The sequence below is a fragment of the Gracilinanus agilis genome, chromosome 1 (assembly GCF_016433145.1).
Source record: "Gracilinanus agilis isolate LMUSP501 chromosome 1, AgileGrace, whole genome shotgun sequence".
NCBI lineage: Eukaryota > Metazoa > Chordata > Mammalia > Didelphimorphia > Didelphidae > Gracilinanus > Gracilinanus agilis.
In genome coordinates this window covers 132,340,438-132,355,074 of record NC_058130.1, presented here as the reverse complement: position 1 = coordinate 132,355,074, position 14,637 = coordinate 132,340,438, and the positions used below count along the sequence as shown (strand labels likewise).

The 14,637-nt window shown below is 36.6% G+C and overlaps 1 protein-coding gene across 1 annotated transcript in view; it reads left to right on the top strand.

Moving 5' to 3' along the window:
- The window catches only part of XPO6 (exportin 6), a 115,811-nt gene that overhangs the window by 43,456 nt on the left and 57,718 nt on the right, over nt 1–14,637 (top strand). The window contains exons 7-8 of the mRNA XM_044656758.1: nt 837–1,290; nt 5,010–5,136. Coding sequence (XP_044512693.1) covers nt 837–1,290; nt 5,010–5,136 — 581 coding nt within the window. The remainder of the gene's footprint in view (nt 1–836; nt 1,291–5,009; nt 5,137–14,637) is intronic.

Here is a 14,637-nt window from a genome sequence, read left to right as displayed (position 1 = left end):
CACAGATCTGAGGTATCTTCTGGTTCCAAGCTTAGCACTTTGGCTGTTATGTGACACTGCTTTAAGCCATGTAGGGGGGAGGTAGGTTTGGAGAAGTGGTTATGTACACTCATAATACAAAACATGAGCATCAGTGTATAATATTTGAAATTCAAAGAAGGAAAGTTCCCTTTGTCTAGGATATGGGAAATAATTCATGGAGATTGCTTTGAACTGGGTTTAGAAGGATGGGTTAGTAATTTAACTACAGGAAATATGGGAGTAGGCATACTGGGCATAGTGCATAGGCAAAGACAAGGGGTAATAATGTGATATATAGCTGGAAAGGTAGGAGGGCAAGAAAATGAAATGGTTTGCCATGAACATACAGACTTAAAAATTGTTTCAAGGAAAAATCTTAGTTTGTTATACTAGTAATTTTTAAAACTTTCATGTTTTATTTTAATCTTATTAATTTTGAATATTGATATGTATTCTCAGGAAAAAAACCTAGCGTATGTAATAATTTTAGAAACTGATTGAGAATGGTTTAGATCAGTGATGGGCAAACTACGGGTGGGCCAGATGGGGGTGGAGTGGGGGGGGTGCTGAAATGTTCTATTGGGCCCTTCCATATTATTCCTAATCTGACGAATACAATGAGTACGATACAGTACAATGAAACTTCAAAAGAGTTGCCTTAGAAACAGACTGACAGATGAATATTTCCTTTCCTTTGGTCCCCTCTTTAAAAAGTTTACCCATCACTAGTTTAGATTATTGAATTGTTTCTTATTCTGTAAAGATGATTTGGATGTAGAGTCTTTTTCAATTTTTTTTCCCCCCTAAATTTCCAGGTGATCTATTAAGTAACCTGTTGCAGAGTCCTAGTGCAGCCAAACTGTTAAATCAGCCAATCCCTATCCTTGATTCAGAGAGTGAGTATATCTGTTCCCTGGCTTTGGAGTGCCTGGCCCATCTCTTCAGCTGGATTCCTCTGTCTACCAGCATCACCCCATCCCTTCTTACCACGATATTCCACTTTGCTCGATTTGGCTGTGACATTCGGGCCAGAAAGATGGCGTCAGTCAATGGCAGCAATCAGAACTGTGTCCTTGGTCAGGAACGTGGCAGGCTTGGTGTTCTGGCCATGTCTTGCATCAATGAACTCATGTCCAAGAACTGTGTGCCTATGGAATTTGAAGAGTATTTACTGCGAATGTTCCAGCAGACTTTTTACCTCCTGCAGAAAATCACCAAGGATAATAATGCTCATACAGTGAAGAGCAGACTAGAAGAACTAGATGAAAGGTAAGAGAAAGAAACCATAGCAGAGTAAGAATTATGTACTCAGAAAGGGTTATTATGGTTCATTGCTCTTGTGCATAGCGTCTTTAATCCTCTTTGATTTCAGAATTTGGAGCTTCAAAAGAAGAGCAGAAAGGTAGGTAATTGTGGTAAGTACAGGTCTCACTGTAGCTCAAAGGGCTGGGGTGGATAAGGGGAAAGGGATTGATTTGGAAAAGTGATTGTGGTGGTTCTAGGTTTTGTTGTATTTCCCATATTCCTCCCCCTCCTCTTTCCTCCTCTTCCTTTCTCCCTTACTTATTTGACTACAGGTATAAGGTGGTTCGAGAACTGAAACTGCCCCTCATTCATAGCCAGGAACATCAGAAGAGGCACATGGAGGTACAGGAATATTACAATCTGCCCTTTTTCAGTTGGTGTTGCCTTTTAGTTTTGAGCTTTTTTTTGTACGTAAAAGGAAGTGGCTAGGATGAAGAAGTATTCTCAGTTTTATGAATATTACTTAGTAAATTGTCACCAAAAGATAGACACATTTGTATAGAAAGGTTTGTGCCTTCTTTCTCATTCTTTTGAATGAAACCCAGAAATAAGACCATTGGTCTTAATTTTTCCTTCTGCCTATCTCCCCTTTAAAGATCCATTTGAGGATAAATGGAAGCACTTTGAGTCAGGGTCTAATTCTTTCTTTCCCTTGCAGTGGGATGTCAGTTATGTATCTTACACCTTTCATGAACAAGATGCTACACTGCTGTGTAAAGGCAAGAGGGAAATTGGATGCTTATTTTAAGAACATTCATGTTGAGTGTGTTTGGAAGCCTCCAAGTGGGTGTTTTATATTGAACTAGTAGGCATTTACAGATTGCCTGGAAGCAAAAATGATTATTACTTTAACTACTTTCCCAGGTCATTTTTGATTATTATATCTAGTTGAGGAATTTGTGTCCTTTTTGTTACCATTAGCAGTTTTGTTTTATGAGGTTGTTACTGTATGATATGTAAATACACATGCATGGAGTTGTGTAATTTAGAGATTAGTTTGAAATTTTGGATATTGATTATGTAAGCTTAATTTTGTTACATTAAGAGAAATAAAACTGGTGTAAGAATATATTGTCTATCCATTCCAAACATTAAACTTTATATACATGTGAAAATAACTCATACCCTGTTAGAGTAATAAAGTTCTTTCTCTCTAATTTGATATGCTTTTAATTAGCAACTTGACTGGATCAATTAAGTGTACTAGTGCTTTCTTGAAACAGTTTTTCCAATATTTTCTCATTTTAATTAGAAAGACTTTCTAATACTGCTCTAATTATTTATAACAAGTCAGTGAAAAGATAGTTGTCATGTTGTAATTTGAGTTGAAATGGTATTCTCTAAAATATCTTACTTTTTCCTTTCTTTGAGTTCATTATTTTTTGTCTTCTCAGTTTTTACTATGAGACATGCCATTAAAAATAAGTTGCCAAATCTGGCCTCACATACCTCCTAGTTGTGTGACCCTGGACAAGTCACTTAATTCCAATTGCCTAGCCTTTATTACTCTTCTGCCTTGGAACCAATACCTAATATTGATTCTAAGACAGAAGGTAAGGATTTAAAAACTAAATTAACAAATTAATTGGCTTGTGTATTACTCTCAGGGCAGTGCTGTTGTCACAGCCCTGGGGTTAGATGTGGGTGAAAAATCAGAGTAGTTTTATCTGTATATGAACTTTAAAGTTAACTTTTTTGCTTCCTTTGATTTTTGTATTTCAATCATATGCTTCCAGTTGCACTGTGAAAGGCGAGCTCTGCATGTACAGACAGGTGATATGAAAAATACTGTGTGCTTGCTTTATGACTCTTCTGAGTCTGTTATAACAAATTCTAAAAAAAAAAAGATAGTCAATTTTCAGTTATCCAGAAGCTGCTTACCTGGGTCCTTTGCTTCTATTCTTTTTCTCTACAATTTCTTATCTCTTAACTCTTCCACTGTTCATTAGCACCTGTACCAGAAGGTGGGCAAGGGAAGGAAAATGAGGTGAATGTAGATTAGTTAGTATTGTTGCTTGATCTGGTTTATTTAATTTTTTAATAAAGAGGTTGGCCTGGAGATTATTGAGGTTTTTATATTGTACTTTATTGGTTTGTGCATTCAATCTCTGTGCTCCATTAGCTTGCTTGACTGAGAATTGAGTGTATTTTCTAAGGAACAAAAAATTGAAATGCTTTAAATATACACATACAAATTTAATATGGAAGAAGCTAGATTAGGGTGGGGGAGGTTCCACTTTTGTTTGATTTGGAGAGGGACCTTTAGACAGATCTCTTTACTTGAATAATTAAAAGGAGGGGTCATACCTATTCAGTACCTCTGGAGATTCCGATGAAAGGGGCAAATAATAGCATGAAATATTATTGATGTTAATCTTCCTAAGTATTTGGTCCATTGATCCACTCACCCTTTTTCCTTATGAAATAATTAATACCATATAACTTGTAAATCCTTTTACTTCTATGTATGCTTTCTGGAATTAATATGGGCCCCAAAGTAAGGAATGGCCAACCATGATCAAGTTAGTTAGGGTTCCTGTGACATCGGTCATCTCAGGTGGCCTGAGAGAACTGAGTGAAGTGAAGTGGTACCAAGTGACTGCAGTTAGAGATTTCTTTTACTAGTAGACTTGCCTGATTCTAGGCCAGATGATTCTTTGTATCTTTTTAATTAACATTTTAAAAATGTTATCCATCTCATTTTCCAATCACCTTTTGGTATTTAGGGGCTTGAAATGACAGTTTCTGAATGTGAGAGTGATGTGTTGTGCATTTTAATCAAAGGATTTTGTTATCCTTGTTTTTGGCACATGCTTATCTATGAAATGGTCATAGGAGGATCTTTGGATTTGGGGTTGGGATAGCATCATGTAGTGGAATGAATACTGAATTGGGGATGGGGTGGGGAATCTAAAAATCTGAGTCTATCTCATTCCTGCAATTAGTGGGCAAGTCAGTCATTTTACTTCCTTGAGGACTCTCAGATTCCTGGCTCTGTGAGCTCCAAGGTCCTTTTCAGGCTCTAATGTTATGATTCTATATAGTGGCAGGTTACTGTATCTTTCTAAGTATTAAAAAATTTCATTCCTGTTGGAAAAAAATTTTGGAGATAATTGGAACATTAGATATTGTCATCAGAAATAAAAGAACAAAACAAATCTACATCTATTTTAGTAGCTTGTTAAAACCCTTTCGAAGATCATCAGCTTGTCTCTGTGGTTTTTGATATTTATACTTTCATAATTATGCCTTCTAACTAATGAATTTTCACCTCTATAAATCACAGAGTAAAATGCTGTTTACCTTGAATTGTTCTATACAAGTGATGTGACCTACCTATTAATTGTTAACTCAATTTACTTTTATTTAATTTATATGGGTCATGCCACTAAGTAGTTGGGGAAGTATGAGAGTAGTAGCTTATCAGAAGGCCTTATTATCTAAGCATTAAAGTTACTTTTCTGCTATGTTTCAGGTATTAATGGAGAGAAGGGTTGCGTGTCCTGTAGGTAACTGATACAGGCTTTTATGTTTTAAACTGAAAATATTTTGGTTAAATCAGTGTGTTTTGGTAATGTAAAGGATTTGGGCTGTTTAATCTTGCATTTCATTTATCTTATTAAGTTATTTCCATTGAAGGTAAACTTTGAGATTTTTACATTGTACTCTTTTTTCTTATTTAGCTACATCGAGAAGTTTACTGACTTTCTTCGTCTCTTTGTGAGTGTCCATTTGAGGAGGATAGAATCTTACTCCCAGTTCCCTGTGGTAGAGTTTTTGACACTGTTATTCAAGTACACATTTCATCAGGTATGGCATGAAATTACAATTTTTATTTAACGTTCATTGTTTTAATAATATATTTTTACTCTCATAACCTTGTAAACCCTAAAGTACTACATTATGCTAACTTATTTGAAGTTCTCCCATTTCGTAGTTAATGCCATTAAGTTGAAGGGAACAGAGAATTGAATTTTTTAAATACCTTAAAATTGGGAACTTTACAGAGGAGAGGAGTCGGGATTATAGATGTGCTAGGTTCTAATCTTTCTTTCATATTACTCTCTTTGAGAAAATGAGTCCAGTTGTTGTGAGTTCCTTCCATTCCCAGTTCCTGTACTTCTGCACTGAGTATCCCTCATCATCATTATCCCTTGGTCTCTACTCCTTTGCTCCTGTTCTGACAAAAAGGTGGATCTGCCCTAGCCCTTTTATTTGCCTCTTTGACCCTGTCTTCTTCCATTTGCTCTAGGAGCTTTCACCTTGCATCCCATTTTTGTCATCTTCATTTGCATTATTACTGGTTTCTTTTCAACTGTTGGCAAAAAAGCCTGGGTCTCTGCCTTTTTACAAACAAAAATCAAGCCATTTGTTTTATCTTCCTGATGAGACTACTCTATTGAAACTGTTGTCTTACATAGGCTTTCTGGTTGTCCTTGCACATGACATTCCATCTCAGAGTCTGAGCTTTTTTACTGGCTGTTTTACATATTTGGAATGCTCTTTCTCATCATCTCTTGCCTCTTAGCATCCTTGGCTTTCTTTGTGTCTCAATTAAAGTCTTGCTTTTCGCAAGAAGCTCTTTCCAGTCCTCTTTATTGCTGTTTTTCTGAGATGATATCCAATTTATCCTGTATCTATTTAGTTTGCATATAGTAGTTTGTATGATGTCTTCTCCATTAGACTCCATGCTTCTTGAGAGCAGGAGCTATCTTGTCTTTCTTTCTATTCCCAGAACTTAGCAAGCACAGTGCTTGGCACATAGTAGGCATCTAATTGATTTAATTCATTTATACAGGTTTTTCTGTACAATCCAATTCATTGTTTCTTATAGTACAGTAATTATATTTTTCATAATTTGTTTAGCCATTTTTTAATCATTGAGTTTCCCCCCCAGTACTTTGCTACCACAAAAACCATGTTGTGATTATTTAGGTGTGAATTTCTCTCCTATCTCCCCCCAACCTGTTTGGGGTATATACCTAATAATAGCATCCCTGGGGCAGAGAGTATAGACGTTTTAGTCACTTTTTAAGCATAACTCAAAATTGTTTTCCAGAATAGTTGGACCAATCCATAGCTACATTAACACTTTATTGTTATTAATTGTCTTTATACAACTCCCTCTTTTATTGACTGTTCTATTTTTTGCCATATTTACCAATTTGTTGTGTTTAGGGTGTAGTCTTAAGAGTTGTTTTATCTGTATTTCTCCTTATTTTTACTTATTTGATTGTTAAATGGTCATGTCAAATGGTTGTTAAATAGTTTGCAGTAGAATTCATTATTTTCTCCCTTAGATCTTCTGCTGCTCCAAATTGTCTATTTCTGTTTAGGGCACCATGAACTTTCTAGATATGCCATTAAAAATAAACAAAACCCTTACCTTCTGCCCAAGAATCAATACTATGTATTGGTACCAAGGCAGAAGAGCAGTAAGGGATTGGCAATTTTCTTCAGGGCTTTTCAGGTGCCCCCCAGGTTTATATTTATGAACCTGGGTTCAAATCTGGTCTTATTCACTTCCTAGTTCTGTGACCCTGGGCAAGTCACTTAATTCCATTTGCCTTTTCTGAAAAACCTTGTTGACTTAAATTGAATTTGAGAACTCTACATTTCAGCTAATCTTGACTATACTTGCTGTTTCTGAATTCAACAATCCATATTATACCTTCATGCATTTATATAAGCAAATCTCTTATGCCTCCTAGAATGTGCTGTGTTCAGATCTCTGTCACTCATAAAGCCTGTAAGAGAAGGGCTCAGAGCACCATTGTTAGATTGGAGGTCCTGGGAGGAAGATATTATTATTAACCTGTTGGAAATGAAATGGGGATGTAGATAGCAGAAGTTGAAAAGGTTGAAGGTAGGTATATAGAGATTGAAAGAGACAAAAATATTTGAGGAGTTTTAAATAGGAATTAAGGTTCAAGAATTAGAAGGAACTGTAGAAATTATATAGTCCAAAAGTTGAGGAAAATGGCACTACAGAGAACTAATATAGCTATAATCACATAAGCATTAAGTAACAGAATTCATAATCATGGCCTCTATTTCCATATCCAATGCTGTTTTTTTTTCAGTGTACCAAGAACATTAGGTTACTCATTAGAGAAGAGCTTCCCAAATTAATTTTGTCTGGACTTGAAATATATTGACAACTTATAAATGGGAATGTAGGAGAATGGAATTGGAAAAGGAGTAATTGGAGACATTTTGGAACTAAAAAGAGGAAATAAAACTTAGTGACATACCAAAAATTAATACATATTGTTTTTGTTATTGTTGAATATTTCATATTTTTGAGGGAAGGTGCTGATAGCATTGAACTTTACTCATACAAGCTTTATTCTCCTTATCTAGAACTAGGACCATGATTTGCGAAGTCAGAATTTGAGAAAAAGAGAGGGGGCACTAAAATTAGAAAACAAGAGAGTGCATATAGGAGAATAAGGTGAAAAGATTTAGAAATCTGGCTCCTAGTGCAAAATTAATTTTCCAGACGACTCTTAATTACTATGTGGGATAGAAAACAACTTAAGAACTAGATTTTTTAAAAAATGGAGCTCCCATTTTTAAATTTAAGTTGAAAGTGTGAAGGCAGAATTTTTGTATCTTGGAAGATATCTAGGTATATGGTCATGAAAAAAAATATTTTTTTTCTTTTCTCTCTCTACCTTTAGTATGTAGGCAGCTGAGCTTCCTCCTTGCAAACTCAGCCTCCTACATCTTACTCTTTATTTTTGGCCGAGTGTGGGAGTCTATGCTCATTGTCCATCCAGAATTCTATTCAAGAGGTAGAAGAAGGGGACATATCTCTGAAGTTTACCCTATACTGGTATGCTTTTTTATAAGCAGCCTTGTTCCCTGATTTTACTTTCAGCTTGAGTGGGAGAAGGTATAATCAAACTATGCAGGTTTGTCTTCCTCTTAGAAGAGAAGCTAAGGAAGCTTGAAGAATGCCCCATCTCGCCAGATCATCAAAGAAAATGAAGTGTTTCCTTACAAATGGAAAAAAAAAGGGACACAGGGTCACAGGATCCTCTGATTCTGAGATATCAGTGGGAAAACAAGAAAAGGGATCTTGAAGAAGCAAAAGGGAGAAATTCTGTGTCAGGAGATTGGAGGGTCAAAGATTGTGACAGATGAGAAGGGAATGAGACTGTTGGGTGCCAAGCACCAGACAAGATGGTTCTTCTCCCATGGAGCAAAGAGCTAAATCTTCTGATGAGGAAGTAACTGCATTGTGTTCTAAGGAATAATGATGTGGATCCACAGATGTCGGCAGGTGAGCAATCATACAGTAAAGGTCAGAAGAAGAAGAGGCGATTAATGGCGATTGTTTGTTAGCCGGATTAAAAATAGATGTGATGTCTCTCTCCAAGAGATGGATCTGGAACTACCCAGTGAATTTCTTAAGAACTTGTTCTTGTTGCTCTGCATAGCTACTGTCCTCACCTGGTGATTTTATTTGGTCACAGATGTTGCTGCTGGAATAACTATAGAAAGCATTTCTAAAGATCATAAAGTCTTAGAAGAGAAACTTTATGAGAAAGAGATGGTATTGATGTCACTGTCATTGATCAAGGGCTTCTGAAGAGAGCAGTGGATTTGGGAAGCACACAGCTGGTTAGATAGTATCTGAGAATATGATCTGGATTTCTGAACTGGGGTTTCAAATATAGGAATAATATTCTTTTGGCTAGAGATGGATTGCATTTAAATATTATTGTTTTTTCTTAAAGTCTGCAAATCTAATCAAAAGGACAAAAGCTGAAAGAGGAAAGCTAAAAGAAACCATCTAGATAAACTAGAGCAGCTATAACTTTCAAAGAAGAATAGTAGAGATAACTCAGATGTTCCTAAGAGATAAACATCCAAGAAAACTAATAAAGCCTTAGCTTCGGATGTCTGTACAAAATATGACTAAGAAAACTGGGTGGCAGACTATCACAACATACTTTGTAGGATGATACCCATGATTGGAATATGGCTCTGGAAAAGTAGACCTTATTCACAAGGAACAGGTTAGGGAAAGAGGTTAAACAAAACGGTATATTTAGAAAATTCATGTATGTGAGGAAATCCAGAAATTGGTGAAATTTAAGAATTGGGGGTTGCAGGGGTTGGGAGGTGGGAAGTTTGGGGGGAGAGGGTAGCAATGAGCTTTTGTGTGAAAATTAATGTCGGCAGAAAAAGTATTAGTATTATGATTTGTATATACCACAGATTACCCGAACTCTAATGCTACAATGGGGCTTTGATCTTATCAATGTGGTTATGTTCTCCAGTGATGTGTTTTTTTTTTTTTTTTAATTTTAAACCCTTGAACTTCTGTGTATTGACTTATAGGTGGAAGAGTGGTAAGGGTAGGCAATGGGGGTCAAGTGACTTGCCCAGGGTCACACAGCTGGGAAGTGTCTGAGGCCGGATTTGAACCTAGGACCTCCTGTCTCTAGGCCTGGCTCTCAATCCACTGAGCTACCCAGTTGCCCCCCAGTGATGTGTTTTTTAAAGCTATTTTTGGGAAAAGAGGAGAATCAAAGAAAGGTTAACTTTCTGATGCTTGTAGTAAATGAATATAAAAGAACAATACTGGTAAATAATCTTCTGAACAAAACTATATAAAGAAGCTATAAATTTCAGTTAGAGTTTCGATACCCTCCCAGAGAAGTTGAGCTTTATCAGCTAATAGGTATTTATATTTTATGCAAAAGATTATACAAATTCATCCCAGAAGGAGTCTGCCCAGCTGGATCTTCTTTCTCCCAGTGGGGACATCTTGAAGGTGGATCAGCTTGTCCTATCTGTATGGCAGCTTATGTAGCCTCTGTTACATATATGTTGCTATAAAGACAGCCAAAATCATTCTGTAGCTAATTGAGAAATCATAAACCTATAGCCTCAGGAGCATCTGGACACATTCCAGGATGTTGGAAGACATGTGCAAACTCCCCTTGGCAAGAATTTTTTTTTTTCTCTGCAAGGCACTGTAGGCAACAGTTTTTTCTTATTTTACTCAAGCTATGATTATCGATTTGTGATTTTCATACACAGCTAATATCTAGGATTATTCCTTGGAACTTATCACTAAAATGCTGAATTTTTAATGGGATTACATGCAGATGGTTTAAAGTTATAAGGAGACATCAAACTATGAATACAAATGGAAGTTGCTTCATTAAATTATCCTTTACATGAAGTGATGATAATGGACAAGAGATAAGGTAAAGCAGTTTCAATGATGTTTTATTTTTCTTTGCCAAGGAGGATGATCTTTGGATGATAGTGATCAAAATAGTAAAGGCTAATAGGGAATTGATAGCCAGTGCAAATAGGAAGATGGCAGGAGTCACTAGGCTCAGATGAATTATGTTTTACAGTATTGAAAGAACTGATAGATGTTATTCTAGGCCATTGTCATTGATATTTGAAACATGTAGAAAACAGAAAAGATAATCCATGTTTAGAGAAAGAAAAGTGTTACATTTTTTGAAAGGGGGGAGGACATCTAGGAAAGTAAAAGTAATCAATAAAGAGTTAGCAAGATTTCATCAAGAACAAAGCATATCAGTCTAATCTATTTTTTTAAACCTTACTTTCTGTTGTAACAATTCTAAGACAGAAAGGCAAGGGTTAGACAATTGGGGTTAAGTGACCTGCCCAGGGTCACATAGCTAGAAAATGTCCAAGGCCTCTGTTGGATTTGAACTGAAGTCCTTCCAACTCCAGGCCTGGGACTCTGTCCACTTTGTCACCTAGCTGCCCCAGATCTAGTTTTTTGACAGGATAACTTTTGGGCTAAATAAAATTAAATGAAATTTAAAAGAGAAAAATGTAAAGTCATATACTAGATTTAAAAAAAAAAATCAACTTCACAGATAAATAGGGGAGAGAGGGGTACCTAAAAAGCAGTTCATCTGGAAAAGATTTAAGGGCTTTAGTAGACTTCATGCTCAATCTAAATTAATAGTGTGATATGACAGAATTTCTTTTTTTTTTTTTAATACTTTTTATTTTTTAGAAAAGTTATCATGGTTACATGATTCATGTTCTTACTTTCCCTTTCAACCCCCGACCTCCCCCTCCCCCCCAATAGCCGATGAGCATTTCCCCTGGTTTTAACATGTGTCATCGATCAAGACTTTTTCCCAAATTGTTGATGGTTGCATTGGTGTGGTAGTTTCGGGTCTACATCCCCAATCATGTCCGCCTCAACCCATGTGTTCAAGCAGTTGCTTTTCTTCTGTGTTTCCTCTCCTGTAGTTCTTCCTCTGAATGTGGGTAGTGTTCTTTTCCATAAATCCCTCAGAATTGTCCTGGGTCATTGCATTGCTGCTAGTACAGAAGTCCATTACATTCTATTTACCACAGTGTATTGGTCTCTGTGTACAATGTTCTTTTGGCTCAGCTCCTTTCACTCTGCATCAATTCCTGGAGGTCTTTCCAGTTCACATGGAATTCCTCCAGTTTATTATTCCTTTTAGCGCAATAATATTCCATCACCAGCATATACCACAGTTTGTTCAGCCATTCCCCAATAGAAGGGCATACCCTCGTTTTCCAGTTTTTTGCCACCACAAAAATCGCGGCTATAAATATTTTCATACAAGTCTGTTTATCTATGATCTCTTTCGGGTACAGACCCAACAATGGTATGGCTGGATCAAAGGGCAGGCAGTCTTTTATAGCCCTTTGAGCGTAGTTCCAAATTGCCATCCAGAATGGTTGGATCAGTTCACAACACCACTAGCAATGCATTAATGTTCCAATTTGGCCACATCCCCTCCAACGTTCATTACTCTCCCCTACTATCATTTTAGCCAATCTGCTAGGTGTGAGGTGATACCCTCAGAGTTGTTTTGATTTGCATTTCTCTAATTATTAGAAATTTAGACCACTTTCTCATGTGCTTATTGATAGTTTTGATTTCTTTATCTGAAAATTGCCTATTCATGTCCCTTGGCCATTTATCGAATGGAGAATGGCTTGATTTTTTTTATATAATTGCTTTAACTCCTTGTATATTTGAGTAATTAGACCCCTGTCAGAGTTTTTTGTTATAAAGATTTTTTCCCAATTTGTTGTTTCCTTTTCTGATTTTGGTTGTATTGTTTTTGTTTGTACAAAAGCTTTTTAATTTAGTATAATCAATCATCCCATTCACATTCAGAGTTATAATTATCAATTGTGTATTCCCCAACATTTTGGTATCCTCTCTTAGTTCTACCTCTTCTTCTTAGGCTATTTCCTTTTAAACTAGTGATTTGTTTTAAACCAGTAACCCTTGTCCCCTCCCTTGATTTACTACCTTTTCTACCACCTCCCTTGTTATTCCCCTCTTTTTATTTTAAAGGCCTAATGAATTCCCTCTCCCTTCTCCTCCCCTCCCTTTTTTGACCTCCCCACTCCTCTGCTCCCCTTGGTTTATCCCTTCTGACTTTCTCAGTAGGGTTAGATAGAGTTCTATATCTCAATGGATATAACTACTCTTCCCTCTCAGGGTTAATTCCACTGAGAGTAAGGTTTAAATATTACCTCTTAATGCTCTCTTCCTCTCCTTCTTATAATAGTATTCATCCCCTCCCCTTCCTATTCCCTCTTTGTGTGTAAGAGAATATCCTATTTTTCTTATTCATTCAAGTTTCTCTTGGTGTCCTCTACTTATTCACCCCCATCTTTCCCACCCACCCCCTTATCATCTTAGACCATTTAGCACTCCAACCTCTCCCTGTGAATAATTCTTCTAATTACTATAATAGTGGATATTATAATAGTGAATAGAGTTCACTACAGAGAATTACACTTAACATTTCTCCATATAGGAATACAAATAATTAGATCTTATTGAAGCCCTTAAAGAGGCAAATTTAAAAATAAGAGTTTTCTTTCTTTCTCCTCTGTTTCTTATTTACCTTTTCATGTTTCTCTTGGTTTTTGTGGTTGGATATCGAACTTTCCATTTAGTCCTGGTCTTTTCTGTGCAAATACTTGGAAATCTTCTATCTTGTTGAATGCCCATACTTTCCCCTGGAAGTATATAGTCAGTTTTGATGGGTAGGTGATCCTTGGTTGTAGACCCAGTTCTCTTGCCTATCTGAATATCATATTTCAAGCATTGCGGTCTTGTAGTGTGGAGGCTGCCAGATCCTGTGTGATCCTGATTGGTGCTCCTTGATATCTGAATTGTCTCTTTCTGGCTTCTTGTAAAATTTTTTTCTTTTACTTGGAAGCTCTTGAATTTGGCTATTATATTCCTGGGGATTGTCTTTTCAGGGTTTAGTGTAGAGGGTGATCTATGGATCCTTTCAATGTCTATATTACCCTCTTGTTGTAGAACTTCAGGGCAATTTTGCTGAATAATTTCCTTTAGTATGGAGTCCAAATTTCTATTACTTTCTGCTTTTTCAGGAAGACCAATGATTCTCAGATTATCTCTTCTAGACCTGTTTTCTTGATCTGTCAATTTCTCATTGAGATATTTCATGTTTCCTTCTATTTTATCAGTGTTTTGACTTTGCTTTATTTATTCTTGTTGTCTTGAGAGATCATTGGCTTCTACTTGCCCAATTCTTGTCTTTAGAGACTGGTTTTCTGCTATATTCTTTTGATTTTCCTTTTTGATTTGGTCTATCCTGTTTTCCAGCTGTTTGATTTTGGTCTCCAATTTGCTCATCAAGTCTTTTGATTTGGGGGCATCTTTTTCTAATTGCCCAATTCTAGCCTTTAGAGACTGGTTTTCAGCTATAATCTTTTGGTTTTCCTTTTGAATCTGGTCTGTTTGGTTCTTCAAGTCTTCCGCTGGTCATTTCTAGTCTTCATTTTGCTTATCAATTCATTTAATTTCTAAGCCTTACTTTCTAATTACGAAATCCTGCCTTTTAAACTGTTCTTTTCTTGCCAGTTCTCTGCCATCTTACTCATAATCTCAGATTTGAACTCTTCAATAGCTTGTGACCAGTTTTCATTTTTTTTTTTTTTTTTTTTGGGAAGGTTTGGATATGATTACTTGTTTGTTCTCCTCTGCTGTTTGCTCTGTTGTCTGGATTTTTTCTGTGTAAAAGTTGTCGAGTGTTAAAGATTTCTTCTTGATCTTTCTCTTCTGGGGTTCTTGTCTCTGGCTTGCCATTGTTAGCCCAACGCCCTCTCAGTTTTATCCTCACGCCCAGGGTCTGTCTGCGCTCTTTGGGCTCCTGAGGTCTCAGGTCTAGTTGTTCTCAGGGTCAAGCCTCCTGGTGGTCCCCTTCCTTGTTCCTCTGCCTGAAGCTCCTTTAACAGTCTCAGGGCACTGCTTCCACAGTTGTATATCCC